The sequence below is a fragment of the Camelus bactrianus genome, chromosome 8, assembly GCF_048773025.1.
Source record: "Camelus bactrianus isolate YW-2024 breed Bactrian camel chromosome 8, ASM4877302v1, whole genome shotgun sequence".
Lineage (NCBI taxonomy): Eukaryota > Metazoa > Chordata > Mammalia > Artiodactyla > Camelidae > Camelus > Camelus bactrianus.
In genome coordinates, this window is record NC_133546.1 from 1235770 (window position 1) to 1260660 (window position 24891).

Here is a 24891-nt window from a genome sequence, read left to right on the forward strand (position 1 = left end):
TGCCTAAGGTTTTGTACAGTCTTTTTATTTCATCTTACAAAAGGATTCTGACTTCGCAGGTTGCTGTGAGATAAAAGAAACTGTGCAGCTGGGACTAAGGGGCGGTGGCTGAGGAACGGGTGAGGACAGCGGGGCCCCCTGGGACCTGGCAAACTAGCAGCCACCGGCAAGGCGCCCGGGGCCAGGGCGATTGCAGAAGGAACCGTCCCTGCTCCGTCTGGCTCGCGTTGGTGCTGGTCCCAGAAGGAGTGCCTGTCCCAGGTGGAAATGGGCCTCTTTCTTATGAGGAGCCAGTGACGTGTCTGGATCTTGTGCTTAGAGTCCCGTGTGGAGCCAAAGTCATCCCCCGCGCCCCCCGTGCGGATGTGGACGTGGGCGGTGCTACCGTCGCCCAAAGGTGGCCCCACACAAGCCGAGTCTGGGAGGCGACCCGCACACCAGTATCTCTTCCAGCCGGTGCAGCCGGCACCCACAAGATCCCTGGCCACCTTAGGGCTGCAGAGACGTTCGCTGAACCAGCGAGTAATTAGCACAAGGGCTCCCACCTCCATCACTAGTAAAAGCTGACATTTTAACTTGAGAAGTTATTTTTAGGCCTGGATTGGACTCACTGTAATAAAATAGCAAGAAATTCATTTTAAGATAGTTACCTGTTTTCCCCGTGCCTTCCCGTTGGGGTAACTTCTCATTTACAGAACCTGAAAGGGGAAGATAAGGGGTAAAATGATTGGCTCTCAGGTGTCATCAGTAATTGTCACACGGATATAAATCAACTACACATGCTAAAAAAATTTTAAATTTTTAAAATCCATCCCCCCCAAAAAAAGAAATCTTTAGTTAGCAGGTGAACACTATATATGAATAAAAACAACACAAATTTTGACACAGGAGTTTGTTCCATTGGGAGGAATTCACGGTGCTTTGTCTAGATAAAAAACACAAGGTACCTAGTACCCCAAGGCGACACTGTCATCCGAAACCACAAGGAAACGTAAGATTATCTCCTCCCTCTGTGGTCACCTGGCTTGTCATGAACATAAGACCCTTTAGGGGACAAAATATTGCAGTTTCTTCACCCCAAAAAATGTCATAATAACCTTTTTAACATTCATCACTATGGGGGGCAGTACAGTGAATTAGATTTTAAAAACTTTAAAAAATAATAAAAGATATGCAACTAAAAATAAATAAAAACCCTCGTTTCAGCTGAATTGTGACTTATGGAAAATGGAGGAACCACTTGTAAGGGGAGAAAAGCGAATACACTAACGGTAGCCAAGCGATTTGCGACACAGTCTTAACAGCTGCACTGACAGTTCTGTACAACAAGCAGGAGGTACTGTTCCTCCTTCCCCTTCAGGCTGCAACGGCTTTGGGCACACTTCTTCCCCATCATCACTGCACCCATGCAAAAGAGGAAGCGGATTCTGTTCCACGTTAATTTGGAGCTCGTCTGCCGGTCCAGTCCGGGATCTCCCACTCAGGAGTCTCTCAGAATTCCCGTAACCGTGTGCCAGGCAGGACTCCGCAGCAAAAACATCTCAAGAAATAAAACTTGAAGTTCATGGCTTGCTTTTTTTCAGTTGGGAATATGGCATCGAAACAGACCCGCGCTGATACAAAGATGTACACTTTATGACATCTGGAGGCTGTTTATCTTGTCCTGGAAATACTGGCGGTGCTGCAGGACACGGTGCCGACCTCTGGAAGGCCGGGCTCTGCAGGGACGGTCCCACGGTGTCTGCTTCCCTCCCCGGAGGAGACAGCCCCGCTCCCGGCTGCTCGTCTGAAACAAGTGAGCTGCATGCATTTGGAAATGCACTTTGGTCGGCGGATAAAAACGACCCTGATGCTCCTGGTTCAGCTGTCCACGTGACGTGGGTGGTGCTCACCAAAGGGGCCATCGGTTGTGGCCCGGCTGCTGCTGGGATGATTCAGTGACGTGCAACCTGCTCCCAGGGTCAGAAGACGGGGCTTTACTCCGGTGAGAAGCCCCGGGGGACAAGGGGGCAGCCGCGGGGCCTCTGCACAAAGCCTTCAGGACCCTGCTTTTCTTTTCCCTCTCTTTGCACCATCTCTTTACAAATCCAGGTTTCCGAAAGGGCTTCAGGTTCTCAGTCATGAGTTTATTTTTATCCCATGTTTCTGCAGTGAGTCAACAAAATGTTTGCTATTTTGACTGGAAATGATGACATTTAAGCAATATTTCTGAATGCAACTACGCGGGTTTTACTATTCTGAGCTGAATGAGAATAGCCCCAATAGTAATGACACCGCCCCCCCACCCCCCACTGAGAGAGCCTCTCACATGAATGAAGACCCTATAACCCAGGGCCTGGGGACTCCGGCCGGCGCTGGCTCATGGCCTGAGGGGCCGCCGAGGTCTGGAGAGACATTTAGCAACTGTCTTCCTCTTCCCCCGGGCTCTCTTTCTCCCTCTGAACCAGCCAGTGTTGTGTTTCCTCATCAGATCTGAATTCCATCAGTGTTCACTTACAGAAAGCCACACGAAATTAATTCCATCTTGTTCTTAATACACAGGAGGTCATTTTAACATGGAGCCAAGTGCCCCTTGGTAACCGGCTCCATGATTCAAATATTCTGCCGCACAGAATCTGGGGGCAAGTCCAACAGGGCACTTCCTCCCACCTGTAACCACCTCTGGACAAAAAGACCCCCTGAACCCTCTGGCACGGCCTTCCCGCAGCTCCGGGTCCTCCAGGACCTGGGAGGCGGCGGGATCTGACGCCGCGCTGCCAGGCGGCCGGCAGCGCCAGTGCTCCCACCGCGTTTCCTTGCACGTAGGATTTGCTGAAGAACCCCCAAGAGCTGGAACAGGTGAGATTCCAGGGTGTTCGGTGCAGAAAGGGGGCCGGGACAGAGGACTCTGGAAAGCAGTGAACAGCCCTGCAGACCGAGGGCTGGCTGGCCGGACCTTCAAGCAAGAAGGCTCTGGCCTCAGATTCCTGTTTCAAAGGACACACTTGAATTCCTCCCACTGCAGCCCTCATCCCATTTAAAGGCTATTGTAAAAGGGTGGCTTTGCAGCAGTTAGGCTGTGCATTTCTGGTGGAGGAAACCACAAAGCTGCACTGTGAGAAGAACGCCTGTGGTTTAGGGGGGAAACAACGAGCCTCGTCACCCTGAGCCCTTGGTTCAAATCCAGCCACACCCGGCAGCTCAGGGTGGGGCCGTGTTCGCTGAGGGGGCTGGTGGTCTGAGAGGAGCTCCTTCCACAAGCACTAAATGCACTTCATAAGCAACCGAGGGGAGGAGGGTCTGGGACGTGCGCGGCTGGGCGAGCACTGGCTCAGCCAGCGGGACGGACGGCCCCTTGGAGCCCGGCCAGCCCGGCTGCAGTGACTTACCCCGCCTGGGACCTCATGTCCGGGAGTTGATCACAACGTCACGTGGCCTTGCTTCAGCCAAAGGAGGAGAGAGGGAGGGACGGAGGGAGGGAGGGAAGTGGAGTGAAGGGGCAGAGGCTAGTTCCCCCGTATCTTCTGGAAGAGACCCCTCCTCCCGCTCCTTGGGGTCAGAACACTAGGCTGACGACACTGGGCTCTGAAAGCAGAGGCCCCGTGAAGCCCTGCACCTGACCTGGCCTCAGCCCCTCCAGGCCCCTCCTCCAGGGGAGGCTCTCTGGCTTTCCTCAGCCGCTGTCCGGCTGCTCGGCCTCCTGCTGTCTGGCTGGGACCACGTCGGGGAAGGTGGACGATTGTGGGGACACCAGGAGGCATGGCATTGTAGGAAGAAGACAGAACGTGGGTGACAGAACAAACATCCCTACCTAGCAGCTCTGTGCCCTGGACAGGTGCCCCCAGCTGCCCAGACCTGTCTCCTCACCTGTAAAATGGCAGCGCGGGGAGGCCCGGCCACACGGGCTGCAAGAGGACAGCAGAGAAACCAACATGGAAGAAGCCACAATGAATGTTCACTCAAAATATTTCAGGACACTCAGCTCTGTTGTGTATTCCTCCTGTAGCCTCTCCCTCCCCGTGTCTTTTATTTTCTACATCAAGAGGGCGACAGCCGCTCTCAACAAGGAGCAACTGTCTCTGCTCAGAGCACGGAGTCAAAGCGTGCAGCCCCCAGAGGACACCAACCAGCCAGCGTGACCTCGGCCTCTCTGTGGCCACTGTCGTTCAGCCCGGTCATCGGGAGCCTGCAGCCTGCACGAGACCCAGCTCTGAGAAGCTCCGTCTGCTTTGCAGTGATAGGCATTCAACAGAAACTGTTCAAAGAATGCACGTTAAGCTACACCTGTCGGGACTGTCTGTGCAGCTCCCCCTGCGTGTTGGTCATTGCTCTACGGCCTTCACACGCGTCAGGCCATCTAACAGGCACCACTGGTGTACCCATTAGATGGATGAAGAGACTGAGGCCCAGAAAGCTGCATGATGGCCAAGGTCACTGGGCCAGTAAGCGGCAGAAGCTGGGTCCAGGCTGTGCTTTTAGCCTGGACAGGAGCTACCTTGGTCTGAACGGCCAGGGCGCCCCCACCACAGAGGAAGATGGAAGGGCCGCGGGGCACAGGCCTGCGGGGGGTGGGGGGGGTGGAGCACGGCAGGTCCCAGAGCACAGCCAATACTCGGAACACTCAGAAGCGTCTCTGTAAACGGCACGTCCTCTGTCTGCGGGGACACAAGCCGCCCCTCCTCATCTCAGCCTCTGCAGAGCCCCGTGCTGGGCCGCATGTGGAAGGCCTGAGGTCACTGCAGCCCTGGCAGTTCTGGGGGCACCGTCTGACCTCAGACCTGCTCACCCCCTCCCAGCCGTGAGCAGGTGCAGGGGTGGGGAGCAGAATCAGAGAGGGGCCGAGCCTGGGACACACTGCGAAGGTGCAGGGCCGGCGCCTCGACCACACAGGAGCAGGAGTTCCTAGAAACCAGCCCGCCCTGACCCCGGCCCCCTGGTGGAGTGCTGCCCCGGGGTTGGCGCGAGGGGTCATCATGTGGCTGAGAGGACGTGCACACCGGAGCCGTCAGGCGGACTTTCGTAAACCAGCGCTGCACGATGCCCCAGCCACCTCCCAGAGCTGACGGGGACGCAGCCCTGTTTATGTCCGTGTCAAAGCAGGTGAGAAACTGAGACGTCCGAGCATCGGGGGGCCGTGGCAGGTCCCTGAGTCTGCCTGAAGAGCGGCATCGGCGTGGCCCCATCCCTCCCAGGCGGACCCAGGGCCGGGAAGGCCCCGGGGGCTTTACTCCTGCCCACAGCACCAGCGCCTGGGTCTGATCTGTCCTGCGGTCTTTGGGGCACGGAAGGGATTGCTCCTTGGTACTGGCTGGTCCGATCCAAAACCAATTCCACGGCAATGCTTGCTGAGTGTTAGCAGACAGGGAGGCAGCTCTCCTGAAAGGGAGGTCTTCCTGTGGGTGACATGAGACACTCTGAACCGATCACATCCAGGACGTCACAGACAGACGTGACACCTGACACCAGGTGAGCGAGGTTTCCTAGAACCATGACTTCCAAGACCACTGACCCTGGGGACCCGGCTCTAAAGGAAACAGAGAAGGAAACCGCGGAAGCTGTCTGCACTTTCAACCTCCGGCCCCTGCGGACACAGTAAAAGGAAATACAGACAATTCCTCCAGATTTCCAGTCCTGCGAGTAACTGGAAGTACAAACCCTACAGTTAACGAACATGTCCAACCAGGGGAGGTCCTGAGACCCAGGGAGAGAGTGACCCACTCCTCCTGGAGTTTTCTCCATTCCCGGGCAGGGCTCTGCACGCCGTGAGCCCGAGGGGACACAGAAAGCAGCTGCCCCGACGCAGACTTCACCTGCGGCTTGGCCCCTCAGCAGCCAGCCTCCCCGCCAGCAAGAGGGCCTCTTGTCTGCACTGCAGCCCCTGCTGAGACCTGGGTGCCCACCGCGAGCTCTGCCTGCGGCCCCTGTGGGGTCCCTGAGGCTGCGCCCCGACTTCTCAGCACCCGGGTCCAGCTGCTGTCCTGAGGCCCAGCACACCCCTTCCACCAGACGCCTGAGGGGCTCAGGCCAAAGACTCCTGGTCATCTCAGAGGACGTCCAGGCAGTGTGACCGAGCCAGGACCCCAGCCGGCCGCCAGGCCACCCGGAGGGAGAGCCAGGGACACCGCCAGCATTGGAGATGGAGTCGGCACGGGGTGGGGGTCTCGGGCTCCCCAGCCCAGAAGCACTGTGTCTTCACTTGGAAACGCATTAAAAAGTGGGCCCTCAGGCCTCCTCCCAGACCCACTGAATTAGAAATTCGGGGCGGGGCCCACGAGCCTGGGTTATCAAGCCCTTTTGTGGCCCGAAATCCAGCTCCAGAGCCCTAGGGGAAGGGCCCGGCCTGCGCTTCCTGCAGTCACTATTACTATTCATTCTTCTTCTTATTAATGTATCTTTCTGTTATTACGAACTTGTCTGCCGAGCTCCAGAGGCTCCCTCTAGCCATCCCGCCCCCAGCTCTGCCGCGGTGTCTCCCATTTTCCTATTTCTATGTTTCCGTGGACAGAGAAGCCAGGCAAAATCAGACTTGTTTCCACCCAGCGAGCCTCTGGGCCAGCCCCGCTCCCCGTCCCGAAGCGGGGGGCGTCCGTGGGCTTCGTTCTTCATGAGCCGTTTCCCCTGTTAGAGATTCTGCCTTCGAGCAGCTGCGATTCCTGGGCGGACGGGCATCAGATAAAAGGAATGTTCTGAATTCACTAACTGCCGAGGTGTGCGCGCTGACCGCCCCACGGCTGAGGGCACCTTCTCAAAACGGTAAGAGAGGAAGGCTGTCAATCACACCTTTTTCTTTAAAAAAGTGAGAGATTACTTCTGCATTTACCTTCCATTAGTGTTCACCTTAGTGTCTTTGCTATACATTTTTTATTTTAACGTCTGAACGCTGCCGACTCCCTCGGCCCGAGAAGACAAGCATCCGTGCCGTTCCTGCCGAAGGGCTGCGTGCAGCCAGCAGTTCCATCAGCCTCCCCAGCATCTGACTGTTGTGACTGTGCGTTTTAAAAAGGAGCCGTCAAATAGGCTGTGCTGTGTGTTCAACAAGAAAACAGGAAGGAACATGCACACACTTGTCTTTACTGCAGAGACACGGAGAGTCCCCGCAAGAGGTCACCCACTGTCCTTGAGCGGGCTCACAGAGACTGGGGCCAGCTACTTCTGAAGACCTCAGTTCACTGTATAAAGTCACTAAATACTAGAAAATACGCGAGAAAAGCCAGTTAGGGCCGCGTGATGGGGAAGGGCCGTTCGTGCTGCTTTTAAAGTCACGGAAGTGGCAGATGAGCCAGTAAATTGTGCAGTGAAGTGCAGTCACAGAGCGAATTACAATAAAAATCAGCCACGGACACCAGAAAGGACTCTTTTTTCTGAAAGGAAAATTAGTAACAATAAAATGTTGTCCATCAGGTAGATTAATAACTCGAAAGAAGTCCAGACTGAAAAGGGAAAGGCAGGCAGCCAGCCAGCTGCAGCTCTGGGCTCAGACGCCCCCCGCACCACCGCCCGGTCCAGGGCCCTGGCCGCCCGCAGCGGGTGCGGGAAAGCCTGTCTCCTGGCCGGCGCCGGTCGGACGGGGCACTCCGACACCCTCACACTGACTCAGCAAGTAACCACAGCTTGCGGTCTTTTCCTTGAATATTTCACTTAGTTTTAAAATTTTTTTCATTATCAATTAAATTCCATCTGAAATTTCCACAATCTGGAACTTTAACAAACCTTACACATCCTGTGCTGGCTGCATCAGATTACTGTTTTGTGTCACCACAGGCGTAAAATGAATTTCCTCGATACTTCAAAAATCGTCACAGCGGTCCGTGTCCGAAGGTGACATCATGTATCTGTTTTGCTGGAAAGTCACTTTGTTCGTGAGTCTGCACTGAAGTTTGGCAGCAGAGCTGACCCCTCTCCCAGGCTTCCTGTCCCTCGGAAAAGTGGGCTCCGTCTCCGGTGCGTCTTCTCCTCCTCCTTCCTGTTGTCTGCTTCTTCATTTCCTTGCCAACGTGCACTGCAACACTGTATTTTAACAACTATCACATTTCAGGAAGAGAATTTTAAGCCTGAGGAAAAAGCCATTTTGACAGGGAAGAAAGTTCCCTCTGATCTGCATCCTTTCCAATCAAGTGATCAGCTCTGAATGTGCAAGCCCATCGTTCTTCTGAAGAGAGACTTCAGAGGCACAGCTGTGTTGTTGATTTCAGAATTGGGGAATTCAACTGTTCTGGATGTTTCTTCCAAGTTCCTCAGCTGTGCAGGGCCCTTAACTTAGTGCCAGGGAAATTTATAAGTTAAAAAAAAAAAAAAAAACAGCTTCTCTTTAAAAAGTGAACACTTTCAGAAACCCTAAGGATGTTCACACAGTCGGAGGTCCACCATTCCAGGTGGAGGCCACAACTTTAAGCACAGTAGGAAAATGCAAAGATCAGGGTTACAGGAATTAAACCATAGATTGAAGAGTTACCCAGTCCAAGCCAAGATTCTCCGTCTTCATGACCGAGCCTGCCCCAACCCCAGTTTAGAAGCTGGTCAGAGAGGCAGTCAGATTGTGTCTGAGCAGAGTGAACTCCCAGCAACGACCCCGAACAGGATCATTCCTGTCCCCAGGGGCGCAGAGCCTCCTTCCATCACGAAAATCCAAGTGCACACGATACCCTACTCTGTGAGAAAGGCTGCCTCCAACATTTGACGTGGCCACGTCCGCTGAGCAAGGAGACGCCCGCTCCTTCCCCGGCACCGCTCTCCCTACAAGGGCCTTGATCTAGAGAGGGCTGGGCAGGCTGTGGGCAGAGTCCCAGCCCCCTTGTAGGTGCTTCTCATCTGCCCTGCAACCCACGGCCTGCAGCCGACTTCAAACACATACCCCAAGCGAAGCTTCATACAGAGAGTCTGTGGGTATTGTAGCAGTGAGGGCCCCTGCATGCAGGCTCAGCTCACAGCGTCGTAAACCGCTTTGTATTCCTGCCAGGAATCAACTCTTGGCCGGGTGCACGGTTACAGAGGGACATGAGATTAAAACCCTAAAGCTATTTCCAAATAATTGAGAACGGGGGAGCTACACAAACCCTCCCTCCCTCGGGAAAAGTGTCCTTTGCTTTTCAGCTCTCCTCCCACCCCCCAACAATGTCAGTCTTCAAATCTTTAGAAAGAAAATGAAAAGGAGAAAATCCTACAGAATAAACGTAAGTCAACTGTGCAGGAGGAAGACGCAGGGCCCCGGGCCCTCGGGACCACGGAGGACGGAGGGGAGGCCCGGTCGGCTCCTGGCATCTCCTTGACCGTCCTGAGCATCCCAGATGCAGGCGAATCCCCTGTCCTCCCAGCCCGAGCAGACCCAGGGTGGGATCACTGGCCTTGGGGGTGAATCTCCAGGCCACGAGCAGGAGCACCTGCTCTCGGGCAGGGAGAGGCCGGAAGAGCGTTCGGATGGAGCTCAAAGAGCAGCTTTTTGGTCTCAGGGCAACATGCTGTTTCCTCAGAAGGAAAGCTTTTCAGGACCCCGCTCACCTTCCCCACCTGACAGAGGAGCCAAGATGCTACGGAGAAACGCAGCAAGGCCACAGCAGCTGTGAGGGTGAGTGGCAGGAAGGAGACAGTCTGCCCCTTCCGGAGCCGGTCTGTTCAGTAGTCAGATAAGTGGGGGCACCGGGAAGACAGGTGCCGCGGGGGGAGGAGGGTCTGGAAGATGGTGGTGGGCCCGCCTGCAGCATAAAGGGCCTTTACTTCCCCTAAATGAGTGCCAGCAAGACACCGGTTAGAACCCGACAGCTACAACTGCGCGGTGGCCACAAGGACCTACCAGACACGACCCAGTGCTCCTTGTAACACAATCAGCATTGCGGCTTAGCCCCACCCATGGGTCCTTCTGTGGGCATCATGGGGGAGGACATGTGCACAAAGGGGGCGAGCACGGCTAAGCGCTCCAGGGGCAAGAGCCGTCAACCAGTCAAGAGACCCCCCCCCCCCAGCGAGGGCGCAGGAGGAGGGGCGGGCAAAGGCCTCGGCCACCGCCCTTGGGTCAGCCCGCCTCCCGCTCCTGGAGGTGCGCCTTCCTTTGCTAACAAGTACTGACTACACAGCGCTCCGTCTCCCGTCTGAATTCTTCTCTTTCGGGTGAGACAAGGACCGGGCTCTTGGCCCTGCCCCCTCTGGGGCAGCAGGTCAACTTGGCCCTCTTCTTCAGGGGCCGTCTCCTCCAGGACGCCTCTCTGTGGTCTCCAGCACTGAAGCCCCAGGCCTGCGACGTGTGTCTGCAGGGCCCGCCCGGGATGCAGGCGCCTGGCCTGGCAAACGCTCGGTGGGCACTGCTGATGGAGGTGCTCCTTAACCACACGTGGCAAGTGGGCTTCTCGGGACGAAGGTGGAGCCCGGGCGTCCTCCTTGACGACTAGACCGCCAGGAATGGGCACCATCATTCACGAAGGAGAAGGCTCTGGTCGCTGTCTTAGGGGTCCCACCAGGTGTGAATGGTCCAGGCGCGCCGTGTCCATGGGGACTAAGGCGCCGACGTCTCCCCCACGAGGCCCGCTGCTGCCTGCACCCGGAGCTCCACCGAGAGCCGGAGCCCGAGGCGGGAAGGAAGGACGAGGCCGGTCACCTGACGATGTGAAAACCTGCGCTGATGAGCCGCCAGCTCCCGGCTGAGGAGGCAAAGAAGCGAGCTGACCGGACGAAAGCGTGTTGAAGGAGATGGTGGGTCCCCGGTCACCACTTTGTCACTGCGGGGACCCCACCCTGCTGGGGCCTGGACAAAATGGCCAGGGGCTGAGGGGCTCGGAGACGTGAGTTACACGCGCTCTCATACGGCACGCCTCATAAGCAGGCATCCAAGGCCATGAGTGCACCGTACGGAGTCCGGCCCTGGGGACCAAGGGGTAGATGTGAAACCCCAGCTCGGCACTTGCAGGCACAGTGGCGGTGGGTGGAGCCCTCACCTGTGGACAGAAGGCAAGACCCCGTCCCGCCTGGGCTGCGCGGCCCCGACGTACAGCTCCACGAGCGTCCGCCCAGCCGCTGCCACCGCACGGCCCGCGGCGGGAGCCCCCCGCTCCTCCGGAGCAGCCCTGGCAGACGCGGGCGCCGCCCTTCTCCGACTCCTCCTTTGCCTCCCGTTCCTGCCAACCCTCCCTTGCGGGCACAGGCCGTCCTAACCCGCCTCCCCTCCCGCAGTCCCCTGGCACCCAGAACCTTCCCCTCTGTCAAAACCCTGGGGACGGATGTCGATCCCATACGGCCTTAGGGGGAACCTAAGTCAGCGTGTTACTCCTCCAAGGGGATGTGCGTTTGTGACTTCTTGCATCTGTGCACCAATGGCCTCTGCATAAAAGCTCATCAACACACGCACAGAACGGCGAGTTCTCATCAGAGACCCAGGGAAGCCGCCTCCAGGGCGGGGAGGGGAGCCCCACACCCGCCCCTCTTTCAAATTGCGAAACCCTCCGTCTTCTAAGCCTGGCCGCTGTCCTCGTGTCTGGCCGCTGGAGGCCGCTCCTCTAAGAGCGGGCTGTCTCTGCTGAATTTCAGAGAGCCTGGCGTGCTCCAGGCTCCATCCTCTCACTCTGGACACGGTGGCCGGAGCCCGCACCTGCCGACAGCACCCCCTCTGTGCCCCGCTGCTCAGTGTCCTCCCCCTAGCCAAGCTAGCCACACGACCTGTGTGGTCGGGCACCAGCGGACACACATTGCTTCCCAGGACCCGGTCACCACGTCCAGTGTGCTCTGCACACTGCACGCATGTCCTCCTGCAGAGAGCGTCCCCGGCTGCTGGCGGGGCGCCCGCCCTCGGGGCGAGCTGGCTGTACGTGAGGCGCGCCCCCCCCCCACGCCGCACTGGCCCCGCGGGGCTCCCTGCCCCCCTGGGTGGGTGTGGGCATCTCAGTGTGACGCAGGCTTGTGTCTCCCTGTCGCTAGTGAGCCTCGCACCCTTCCCTGCGGCTGCTGGCCCTCGGGATCCCCCATATATAAAGCACTGCCCGTTCTCGACTTTGAGTGTGTTTCTGCTAGATTGCCTCACTGCTCCGTTTTTCTTATTGATTAGTAGGAATTTGGGTGCTTTGTGTTAATGGCTTAAAAACACATCATGAGAAATAGAGGACCCCTCCCCTCCGCAGGTCTTTCTGGGGGGCGTGGAGGCCGGGGCCCCCTGTGTTCCACTGAAATTGGGCAGTGAGTGGACGTCCCCTGCCTTCCCTATGCACAGTAAACACACGCATTCTAAGTGACTGTTATTGTTTACTGCTAAACTTAAATGTTTTTTTCTAATTTTCAAGTTTCCATGGAATGTGCTTATACGGTAACCTTGGTGTGAACTCCAGGGCCAGAGGTAACGGCTAGAAGCTGACCCTTTCCCAGTTTTAATAAACTGGATGCAAGTCACTCCCATCACGTACAGAGAGTGGGCAAAGCCTTCCGCTCACAGCAGGTGCTGGCTGGCCTCCCAGTGAAGGGAGGAGGGCGCCCCGGCTGTGTGCCAATGGACACTGACCAGCTGACACACACGTTACTGACCACAACCTCGTGCAAAGTGACACCATCACCACGGTTTCCCAAGTGACCTGTGAGGGTAAGTCAATGTCTGGGAAGAAGTTACATCACTTCATGCAAAACTCTGTTACACACTGTGTGTGTGTGTGTGTGTGCGCGCGCGCGCACGCTCCATCCTCCCAAAACTCTCCCTTACATTTCAAAATTCTCTCAACTCTCCCCTGCGGACACAGGTTGCCACCAGCGTCCCGAGCCCAGGCACCTGCTCTCCCGCACCCACGCTTCTGCAGAACAAGAGCTTGAATGTCACTGGGGATGAATAGAATTGTTCCGTAACTCTGGCCAAGCCACAAAACCGTGCCACGGAAGTGACAGGGACGGCACTCCTACGGGGCCAGGTCTCAGAAGCGAGCCGGCCCCGCCCACCCGCACGCGTCCTGAGGCCCCCCTTCCCGCCCCCGCGGCGTGTTCCCCGCGATGAACACCGGAGTCTAAGCAAAAAGGAATAACACTCTTCCTTCCAAAACCCGCCACTTGAACCAAAAAAGCCCACAGGGCAGTGAAACAGCAGAGAATTTCCACGCAGGAAGACGTCGCTGCTAGTGGCTGGAAAGAACACCGTGAGTGAGCAGCGCGGTGGGTGGATTCTAAACACCAAGTACTACTGGGAAACCGTAAGAAACCCCGCCAATTCGGCACACGGTTTTCCAAGACAGTTCTTCCAGACACCTCTTAATTTTTCAAAAGTGTCTCCAACATCACAGAAACAGGTGTCTCCTCTGCCGTCCCCTTCGTAAAGCCGGGCTCAGCTCGACTCAGCGGGCTGCCACGGGGGTGAGACGCGCGAGTGCGCGCGCCTCTCAGGGCGAGGGACGCGCACAGCGGCCACGTCAGGCGCTGACTTTCCTGTCTTTCATTTACTTTATGAGTTTGTAAAAGAATTACTAGGTGCAAGCGTTAACTCGCTAGAGATACATGATCCGCAATTTTTACGTCTCGGATGACAAGACGTGTTTTTTAAGTAAGTGTATTCTAATCCCACATGTGCGCACCCCGTGGCTTTCACGTGATGCGCAGTTTTGTGTTGCTGGCGGTCACAGACGACATCCTTCTGGAGCGGCTGTGAGTTCTGACCCGTCCCTTGGTCCTGGTGCGAAGGTCTGCATCACGGACAGAATTTCTAGTTATAAGAGGCCTAAAAGTGAAGCCTAAACCAAGTGTTCCGATGCTTTACATGAAGCTTCAGGAGGGTGTTTTGCATTTCCTGTGACAGTCTGTTCCTGCTCGGGGAGCCTCGCCTGCTCACTGAGCCCCCACACCTCCTCTGTGCAGTCTGACAGGCCTCCCGCAATCAGAAGTCAAAACTCGAGCTGCAGACGTTTTCAAATAAAAATGATCTGAATCATTTATAACGTTTTCGGTAAAATGCGAATGGAGACAGATCACTGTACTGGTATCTCAACGACATGATCGCCTTTAGCGCAGCAAGGCCTCACACGAGCAACAGAGCTGCGCAAATAAACCGCCTGGAAAGGCGTCCATGAAGAAGGAGCCGCTTTTTCTTTGCAAACACACACATACGAGCCCAGAAACGCTCCCCCCTGGGGCCCAGGAAGACAGCTGGTCATTTCCACTGTTGACGCCAATCCTCGCGGTGATTCCCAAACATAAGAGCCCGGTTGGCCTTAACCCAGCGCAGTCCAGACCCAGACCTTCCACTAGCAAGCTCTCTAAGAGACAAGGTTTCGTAATATGTGGGGCTCTGCGATGCGAACCCATTCCCATTACGCCTCATGATTCTCCAGTTCTGAGCAAACCTTGGCAAGACGACGAGAGCCCCGGCCAGCGGTGCCAGCAGCAGGGCCACCGGGCAAGCCCCGCACGGCAGGGCTGGTGTCAGACCTACCGGGACACCTGGGCGTCTTGTGCGCCACGGCGGTGCCGCTGACGGGCCTCCCGTTGGGCGTGACGCACCAGCAGTACCCCGTGTAGCTGTGGCACTGGACCTGGAGAGGGGACAGACGGGGCGGTCAGTACAAGCGACGCCCGCCCTCCGCAAGCCCCCTGCCTCCTGCAGCATCACCTCCGACAAAGCTCAGGAGGCGAGTGCTTCCTGCATCCGGCGTCTGAACCCCCAAGGGAAGACCATGTGATGCTCGCGGCTCGGATTTCAGAGAAGGACCAAAGGCGTGTACACGGGCCGCAGGTGCGTGCCGGCGCCTTGACTGTTCACGTCTGATCCTGTCCACCTGTGCGGTGGAGCCCAAGCCCTCGTCTTACTAGAGGCGCCAGCCGTCAGGAGACCTGCCCTGCGTCTCCCCATCGGCCTGGGCGGAGCCTCGGCAAGGGGCCCAGCGTCGGGCTCCAGCAGGACTTTCCGTGATGCCCCGACTCCCCTCCACAACCAGCAGCCAGAGTGGACACCAACTTTGGCTCTGACCTCTCTGCCTCGCTCTCCCTCCTGAGTCTTTCAAAGGTCAGATGATGGTTGTAAAAATACACAGAATTCACGTCATTTTTGGGTGGCTCACAGCAGATCCTGTTTTGTTTTGTTTTGTTTTTTCCTATCAAAAGCTATGTTGGCTAGCACTGTGTTTCGGGAATTTCTCTTCTTTAACAAGAAATAATAGCATGGCCAGTAGTAACATGGACACTCTCCAGGTGGAGAAGTAACTGGGTGACTGGACGCTGCCACTGACTTGCACTGCGGCCCCAGGAGAGTGAGACACTTGATGTCACACTCACATTACCTGACTCTTAGCATGGGCTCCACTGTCACTAAAAGTAAACCGAAGGTAGATTCTTGCCAGGAGCCGGGGTGGCGTGGCCCCCATCAGCCCTGCAGAGGAGCTGTCCCGTCCCTTTGCCAGGGTGACAGTGACCAGCGTCGTGGTCATAAACACCCGGGCCAAGCGAGGAATCACTCCTGGTTCTGACCATGGGCCTCTGGAGGAACCGCTCTAAGGCGGAAAGGAAGATGCCTGCCCCACCCCTCGAGAACCCGTTTCCCACCCCGGGCCCTGCCGCCCGGCCTGCCGCCCCACCCCACCTGGCCTCGAGGCCGCGCACCTGGCTGTAGGTCCCGTCATCATTGCATTCCGGGATGAACACCTGCTGGAACTCCTTCCGCGCCTGCTCCTGGGTGTACTTCCTCTCAGCCACACACCTGGACACGTCTGCAGGAAGGGACAGAGCAGAGGCAGCGGTCAGGGCCAGGCGGACGCACAGCAGAGTCGCAGCGAGGAGCGGGGCTGGCGGGGCCTTGCCGGAGGATGGCCGCCGGGCATCCCTTGGGTCTCTGGGTCCTGGAGAGGCCAGGCTCGGGCAGGAAGGGCGGGGTGCTGTCCACATTCAGGGAGCGAGGACACCCAGGCTCAGGGAGGCCACTGGGCTCGTCCGTGGTGCGATGTGACCCTGCTTTGCAGATGATGAAGAAACACGGGTGGGAGCCCCGCTGGCTACAGATGGGCTCTCTCGGGTCCAAGGACATCCATCTGAGCACCAAGCGCAGCTGGGTCTGGAAGCCACAGTGAAATCAGCCCAAACGCACTGGCCACGGGGAGGGAGCGCGGGCACCCGGAGGGCGTGTGATGTCCCCTCCTCTGCTGAGGCCGCGGGGACCGCCCATCTGAGGTCCAGCCCTGGGAGGGGACCCTGAGGCCTCTTCCCTCTGCGTCTGAGTTTCTCACAGTCTCAGGGAGATACGAGGCCTCTTCCAACCTCAGATGGAAAGCCAAGCACGTGGTCGGGGAAAGGGTTCTCAGGAGTCCTCCCACCCCACAAGCCCAGATCTCCTCACATTCACGTGAAAATCCTGCAACGAGATAACTGGATACAAGCTCGCTGTGCCTGCTGCTCTTAGGAAGAAACCCCTCGGACGCAATGAACTGGTAGGAGAGGAAAGCCCGCAGCATTCGGGCGCTTCTGCCCCAGCTCCGGCAGCAGGACTGGGAAACACAGGCACTCAGACCCGGCAGGGAGACGCGGGTGACCCGGGAGCGGGGCGGCGCCCACAGGGGACACCGCTTCCCAATCTGGGCTGCAGGGTCTGGACCTAGGGGCAGTGCACCAGCAGGCAGCCCGCACCGCCGGGGCCGGCTTTCACGACCACAGGCCAGTAAAACCCACTCTGTGGACCCGTGACCCTCGGGCAGCGCCCCAAGCGCACGTCCCGCGGACCGTCACACCACATGGATCATGTGAATTTTAAACTTTGAAAAGAATGGCTTTCCCAATTTGTCTTAAGTGTTTCCAGATTTAAATTACAAGTTGTCTAGACCGTAAAGGCCCTCTGGACGCTGAGAGACACTTCTTCAGACGCCTCCGCTGCCCAGCGTTTTGAGTTGCTGGCTCTCTGACTGCCTGGCAGCAAAGCCTCCTGGCCACGGCGGACACCGTCTGGGCACCAGCTCCTGGGCTCCGGGCCCCGGCCCTACTCCGGTGGCACCCGTGTCTGAGAACGGCCTCTGCTGCTGGAAGCCCTAACCTGGACCTCGCTGGGAGCAGGGCGGGGGCCGCCCCGTCGGGAGGACACTTCCATGCAGGCTCAGCGCCTCCCACCCTGATCTGCACTTTGGCTCGCCAGCCAGCACTCAGCAACATGTGGTTTTAATGCAGCCTGTGTTTTAGTGGAGAAATCACCGCTCTGCTGGACGTCTGTCCTCATGTTTTTAGTGTAACCTGTGGTTTGACTGTCTAAAAGGAAAAGTGACATGAGTTCCAGCTTGCAAGGTCTCTCTGAGGGTAGACGCGGAGTCACAAATTATTTCTAGCATTTGCACTCTCGTGGAACACGCCAAAGAGGCAGACATTTCCTGAACAAGTCGTGGGCCTCGTCCGTGGCTGGGACGCCTTCGTGACAAGACTGCACATTTGCCGCTGATCAGATGGTTCTCAAAACTCTCATACCGATGGAACGACAAATTCCAAGTCTCCCTCCGGCCCACTGCGACGTCTCAGTCACAGGAAACCAGGAAGACGTCACAGCGCGAACGGCAGGGCCTGCATCAACCACCCCCTGAGAACACGTCTACACCCACCTGTTAAACCCAGGGGCTGGGGGCCATGTGCCACCTCCGTGTTACTCCAGATTCCGGCCGCCCTAAGTCAGGGGCAGGGCCTCTGCTCCTGAGAAAAGTCTGGACACCACCCCCCAAATCAACCGTATTGAAATATGGAAAAATGCTAGGGAGGTTCACCCCAAATTAGTAACACCTCCCTCGTGTTCCTTCCACTTTTAAATGCTGCTGTGGTTGGAACACGCAGCCTGACAGCTCCCTTTTGGAAGGCTCTTCCGCGTCCAGCGCACGGCTGCTAAGCACGTGCTGTGTCCCCGCCGAGCTGATCGGAACTTGCTGCCACAGCCCTCCGCGTCCCTCACGTCACTGCAAACCACTGGGATTAACGTACACACGCGAGGAGAAACTAACGGCCCCGCTTGATAGACAGCAAAACATTAAGCACAGCCTCAAGATCGTATTATTCCCAATTTTCCATTTTTTCTGTCACTTTAAAAAGAATAAAGTAGAAGTGTTCAACATTCTTAAAGCTGAGTTTACAGGTGGTACGTTTCTCCCTTTACTATGTTTTCTCCCTCTGCTTCCTGTGGCTAGATTGAAAATTGAGCAGGTCCTTCACAGAAAACCAACGATGGTCACCAAAGGGGAAAGGGTGGGAGGGATAAACCCGGAGTCTGGGATCTGCAGACACAAACTACTGCATATAAAACAAACAACAAGCTGCTACTGCAGAGCACAGGGAACTGCGTCCAATTTCTTGCAATGACACATAATGGAAAAGAGTCTGACAAGAACATACATACGTATGTGTACGCATGACTGAGTCGCTTTGCTGCGCACTTGAAACTAACGCTGTAAATCAACTACATTTCAGTGAATTTTTTTTTAATTGAGCAGGTCCTTGACTGTTCAGTGGCCTGTTGAGACTTTACTCTGGACAGTTTACTTTTAATCGTCTGAAAATTAAATCCTCAAAACACAAGCACAATAATTTGTTCTTATTGTGGTACAACTGCACAAAGTATAAAATTCCTCACTGTAACTATCTGAAAGTGTATAATTCAGGGCGCCTGGGGCCTCCCGTGTTGTGTGACCTCTTCTGTCCAGTTCTGGAACATTCTCGTCACCCACGTGCTTCCTTCCTTCTTAGGGCTGAATCCCGCCCCGTCTGGACGTGGCAGAGTCCGTTTATCTGTCCTGCTGCTGACGGCCGTCTGGGTTGTTCGTGGTTGTGAGCAAGACTGCGGTGGGCGTCGCATATGAGCTCTTGCTGGAACCTCTGCTTTCAAGTCTTACGGATACACACCTGGCGTGGACTCTCTGGGCCACATAATAATTCTACGTCCAATTTATAGAGAAAACACCAAACTGCTTTTCACAGTGTCTGAGCCATTCTATACTCCTCCCAAAATGGACCAGAGTTCCAGTTTATCCACATTCTCACCAGTATTTGTTTCCTGTCTTTTTCGTTTTTAGTTGTGACCACCATCCTGGTGGGTATGAAGTGGGATGCCCTAACTTTTTGGCTCATAGCAAGTTTTAAACTATGATCGATTTCTACATCCCAGGAAAATCCAGCTTAACTGAAAATTATTAATATTTTAATGAAATCAAGGTGTTAATATCCTAATCAAAGGCTTGGATCACTTTTTCCTCAACTAAAGAAAAACTCTTTGATGCAAATTTGATCCTATTTTTAAAAACATTTGTTCTTATCTGAAAAGGCAGAGATGATAGAAATAATTTCATCATTGTGTTTAGCAAGGCATGACTAATGACAAGTTTTTAATAAAAATTTTTTGATGAGTTGTTGGTTAATAGTAATGAGTTTTGTCATTCATTTTTTTCTCTCAGTTGCAAAGTGAAAGAGATTTGTTTCCCAACGGGATCGTGAAACACGTATGTGCATCAGGATACGGTAGTCACAGAAACCATCAAGACGCAATGCTTGCTGCAGCTGGAAATCAGCACCCGGGCTGTGCAGGGTCATCTCCAGTGATGGGCTTCATTTAAACAGGAAGCAAATAATGTCCTGCTTTGCTGAAATCACTCAAAACAGGATTAAGCAATAACTGGAAGAGACAGCTTTGCTGCACACTTTATGCGGAAGAATTTTGGGGACAGCGGCTAAAAGGACCCGAGAAAGCTTGGCCAGATCGAGGTCGCGGAGCACCGGTGTTACAGGTGGCCCTGAACTCGACCCCACCATCCCTGAGCCCGGAGACCTCTCCTCGTGGGGTCTCCTGTCCAAAGCACACAGGATGACAGGGGCGCGTCCGGAAGAAAGTGGATCAGGTTTCCTTTACCTCTCGCTGTGTTCGTCTCCCAGGACACATCAGCTCACCCCAGAGACGGTCAGTCCGCAGACTTCTCACTGACTTGGAAACCCCTGGAGGTGGCACCATTACAGACCCACCCAGGCAACACACAAGGGAAGGCCACGCTGGGTATTTCTCTGGTCAACCACCTTAGGACCTAGAAGTGCAGCTACATGGCGGTGACAATTTTGAGCATGGCGGTGTCTGGGGACACCCGGTTCTCGCCGCCGGGTTCCCCTGGCCAGCACGGGTCCTGCACAACAGGGCTGGTGCCAGAACAGTGCAAGCTGGATGGACGAACGAAGCAGGCAAGGACGCCAGCTCTTCCCAGGTAGCGGCCACAGACGGCAGCCTGGGGGCCACAGGCCTTTCATTTTATCAGCATCATTAATGAAGGCAGACACTGTGTTTCAAAGGTGGGAGTGTTTGCCCACCTGTAATTCTGAAGGCCAGACTGAGAAAAATTCAGAATTCATTAAGAATTACAGGCAGTGGCGCGGTAAGCGTCCAAACCGTCCCTTGGCCAGAACATCTGCGAGCCCAGGAGAAGGGAGCTGAGCTTTCATTTTCAGTAAGTATTGTTGGAAGTGCGTAAGCATGGGACAGGTAAGAGCAGGGAACCCCGGGCACGCAGCAGGCTGCCAAGCCCACAGGCAGAAAATCAAGATAGAGGGTGAGCTGTTGCAGGAATACGTTAAAGAATTCAGTCTGCACAACATCCATGCAGGAAACAACTGATGGAAGCCAGCTCCATGACAGCTGGTGACCACGACCGTCAGCGCGTCACGCCAGGTCCCCTGCCAGCGGCCCAGGTCCCTCCGTGTGTCGTCTTCAAGGAGGAAGACTTTGGGTTCCGCTGGTCCGACCGCCCCGTGTAGAGGCAAGAAGTCAGGTGCAGACGCGGTCTCCTCAGACCACCCGGTCCGGAGCTCTCTGAGCTGGGTCAGTGGTCCTCCAACACCTGGATGCTCACAGGGGGCGGGTGCCAGGACCCGGCCCTCCCTGACCCTCCTCTGGGCCGGGGCTCTGCCCACGCAGAGACCCCCAGCGGCTGCCCCCCTAGGCCCGGGAGAAGGAGCAAGACCGAGAAGCACTGCTGGGAGCAGAGGAACCACGGCCGGGCCGCAGGCACGCCCCACTGTTAGGGGTCACAACTCCTGTCTTAGCAAAATTAAAGTGAAAATCCACAGAGCCCTTCAGAGGTGGCGGTACTGGACCGAGCAGGGGTGACCCGCACCTTCGGGGCTTGCAAAAATCCCGCCTGGACACCTCAGTACCCTTGAGTGTGACAACCTTGTTGATGCTGTGTGTGGGTTACGCCTTCCACAAAATTTCCAAAAATGCACCGCTCAGACCTAAGCCCTCTGCCCGCAGGACTGAGCGCCGTGCACGTGGAACCCGGGCCAGCGGGACGGCCCCGCCCTGAGGCCGGCCTGGGTCACACGAGTGGGAGACGAGGGTCCGCGGTCCTGTTGGAGGACATGTCCGCCCAGACGGCTCCGAGGTTGAGGCCATGCCTGGTTCCAGCAGCCCGGCGGGGACGGAGGGCCCTGAGGGCAGTGCCAAGGGTTGTAGACTGATGGTCACTCCTCGGCCAGAGAGCACTCCTTGGTGGGCGTCACCCAGGGTCTCACGGGCAGGGGACATGGGCTCTGCAAACTCGCCGTAACCACAGTTTTAACCAACAGCTCGCTGAGCCCTGTCGTGGGTGCGCGCTCCGTGCTGACACGCTGACCCTGCGCCCTGACCCATATGGGCAGGCGGTGCACTGACTCGGAGACCCCCGCAGCGCCCAGGGCCACGCCGCAGTGCTGACCACGGCAGGGACTGCGAGGCTCGGACCGAGGACAAGAGAGGGCCGGGGGATCAGGAAGTCCTTGGTAACAGTGTCCTCTCCTTGCCCGTTGGTCTGCAAAGCTCTGGGCACTGGAAATCTCTAGGGAGCTGTTTGTATCAGATGTTCTTTATCATTTTGTTTCCAGAAATCTCAGAACCGTTCCAAGATCTCCTGGCATCTGATTTTTCTTCTTTTTCTTCTTTTTATTTTTGTCTTTTTAATTCCGTGCCAGAAAGTTTCGTGAAAAGAAAGAGAGCCCAATGGTCTCAGATCAAAAGAAAAATATTACTGTGTTTGTTGAGTTCTAAAAATACAACTCCACACATTTCTAACAAAATATGAGAAAAATCCATCAGTGTAAACTGCCACACTTATGCTCAAGGTCAAGGGTTAGATTGTAACACGAAATGCAAAAAGCATTTTAATCCAATGAATTAAATAGGGACTAAAATATTTCAACTGTTGTTCCAAACTTGACCATCCCGAAGAGCCAGGCCTGTGGGACTCTCATCCACCAAATATGTGGAAATGCCCTCAAAACATGCAGCGTCACACTTGCCAAGTTGACACTACGGCCCGCCAGCCAATTTCAACACCAGGAATGACGGAGAACGCGCGAAGGGCTGTGTGCCTCCCCTGCAGGGGGAGGGCCGTGTCAGTCACCCTCTCCCTCCTCCTCATTCAGAGCAGCAGTCTCTGACCCGGTGTGGTGCAGAACCTGAGTCACCGTGATCCTGGGGACAGGTGGATGCAGGGCAGCACCTGCTTGGTGGAGCCAGGGCACCTGTCTCTGGGTCCGTCAGCACCAGGGCTCCCTGCGGCCCCTCCCGCTCACCTTCCCACCAAGAGGCCCCAGGGCAGGCGGGGGGTGTCAGTGCCAGACATCAGGGGACAGGGTTGGTGACAACCGGCAAACTAAACCAGCCAGAAGGGAGCCCTCCCCCTGCAGGTCCTGCTCCCCCCCCCCCCCCCCAGAGCCAGGCTCCAGGGAAAGGCTGCTCCTGCAGGAAAAGTCCGTCTGCGACGGGCAGCCCCTCCCCCGCAGCCCCGGCGCGGAGCAGCCTGTGAGTGCGGGCTGGAGGCCGCGGCTGCAGGGCCCCCACCCTGTCGGACGTGAGTAATGCCCAGTCGTTTTAAAACATGCACAACCCCCGCCGCTACCCCGGCAGCCGCGCCCAGGCCCGTGTGATCCCGAAGTCCACGGGTGTCTGTGCGCTCTTTTTATTTTAATCCTTTTGATTGAAATTAAACTTGCTTTTAGGAGACAAGTTTTGTTTTCCCCACTTCTCTCTTACCACATTTTTGTGCCACAAATTTATGGTATGAAACGTGTTCCGTGAGGTGGGAGAATCCCAACCAAGGGAATTACCCAGAAAAATTCAGCTGGATCCAAACACAAATAACCTGACAACGGCGTTACCGAGAGGACGTTTGTGCTTAATTACCATTTACCCTCCCTGTCCAAAAGCAACCCCGCGTGGACCCGGCTGGTGGACCCCTCGGAGCTCGAAGCGGGAGGCGTGGGAGAGCCGCCTCAGCAGGGGCACCGAGAGCCGGACGGGCCTCGGCTTCAGTCTGATCAGCCCGTCAGACACGCCCACGGAGGCCACGCCAGCCCAGAGGCTTAGCGCCGCGGCTTCCCCGCGCTCCTCCAGCAGGGTGTTCCACGGGGTTACCTACAGGAACGGGGCACTAAAGAGGCCCATAAAGCTCAAACTTTACCACCACCCCCACAGCAGTTGTGCTCAGAGCTAAGTCAGCCCAGGCCATTGCTTCTAGAAGCTTCTCTGAAGAGCTGATCATCTGATATTTGAATTTATTCTTAAATGATTTTTCATCCCTCAGCACAGATAGCTGAGGTGTGTAGCTGCAATTAAGGCATGAAGTTACACCCAAACTCCTCAGACAGACGTGCAAGGACACGCTAGCTGGACGCAGCGTGCAGGTGAGAGCCACGTGGACCCGCCAAGTGTGCGAAGTGTCCCTCAGGGCGTCGGCAGGAACAGCACCTGGGGCTGAGGAACAGGCGGAGCTCTGTGTCTGTCCCCGGTCGGACTGGCTGCCCCGGGACGTGCTGCCCCGGGAGCGGAGGAGCCGATGGCTCAAGCCTGGCTCAGCGTGGGCTGGAGGCTCCAGCTGCCCTGTGCTTAGGAGGAGGGCTGGAGCCAACAGCCAGACCGCGCAGAACGTCACCTCAAAGGCGCGACAGCCTGTGTGGTCTTTCCTCCTAGGTAGTAAGAAAAAGAAGGTTAAATCTCTTTCTGAAAATGACTCTATTTGTGTTTGAGACACCGCGTGCTCTGCAGAGTCAAACCCTCATTAACGTGGGCAGCATCTCAGCGTTTTGCTCTGAGTGTGCTAGTTAACTCCAAATCCACTTGTTACATCAGGAAAATTGAAAATTGCAAGTGTCAAATCGGCCCCGGAGGAACATCACTGAGAGCCACACAGGCGCCCAGCGTGCGCGCCCCGCACGCCCAGAGGCAAGACGGGAAAAGCTGGAAAATCCGAATGAAAGGCTTCCACGAGAGTCACCTGAGAAGACTCTGGAAGCATTCTGTGAACCTCCTAGATGAGTCCGTGTCGTGACGTCAGCCGCCGTTCTCAGAAAAGCGAGCGTTCCAACAAGTAAGAAAAAAAAGACTCAGAAATTACTCCTCCCCTATGTGCCCTGCAGGAGACTCACAGCATAAACCCTTGAGTTCTGACAAAGCAAAAGGGAATAACCCCCGAGCGGGCATCTCGGCAGTTCACCCGTGACCGAGCGGCGGGACGCAGCTCACCTCTGCAGTTGCCCCGGTGAGCGATCTCCAGCTGCGGGTCCTTGCACTTGGCGCGCTGAAACTCGCAGCGGGACAGGAAGGTCCTCCCGTCGGACCCACACAGGGGTTTCTGCGGCGAGCCCCCGCAGTCCAGGCTGCAGTCCTTGTCCTTGTCTTGGTCAACTCTCAGAAACTTGGAGGAGGAAATAAAAAAGAAGCCGGACACTTAAAGGCGGGTTGTATGGAGCACAGGCCCTGGGCGAGGGTGCCCCGGGAGCGGGGCGGGGCTCCCCGAGAGCGCCTCCTCCCCGCCTCCTCCCCGCCCCTGGCACCCCCGCGCACACGCGGCGCACCCACGCTCTAGCTGGGCCGCTGTCCGGGTCTGCTTGGGCACCTGCCTCTTCTGTTTGCTTTAAAAATCTGAACAGCAGTGCGTTTGTTTGCTCACTGCTGGTCCACTGCTGCCGTGCCCCGGCTCTGCCATCACTGGGGGGCTACACTCCTGA

The 24891-nt window shown here is 56.2% G+C and overlaps 1 protein-coding gene across 2 annotated transcripts in view; it reads right to left on the bottom strand.

The window, feature by feature from the left end:
• SMOC2 (SPARC related modular calcium binding 2) overlaps positions 1 to 24891 on the bottom strand; it is a 142844-nt gene that overhangs the window by 72653 nt on the left and 45300 nt on the right. For both annotated transcript variants that reach the window (XM_074367953.1, XM_074367954.1), the window contains exons 2-5: positions 24407 to 24578; positions 15520 to 15626; positions 14357 to 14456; positions 651 to 698 (exon numbers count right to left, since the gene is read on the bottom strand). In XM_074367953.1, coding sequence (XP_074224054.1) covers positions 651 to 698; positions 14357 to 14456; positions 15520 to 15626; positions 24407 to 24578 — 427 coding nt within the window. The remainder of the gene's footprint in view (positions 1 to 650; positions 699 to 14356; positions 14457 to 15519; positions 15627 to 24406; positions 24579 to 24891) is intronic.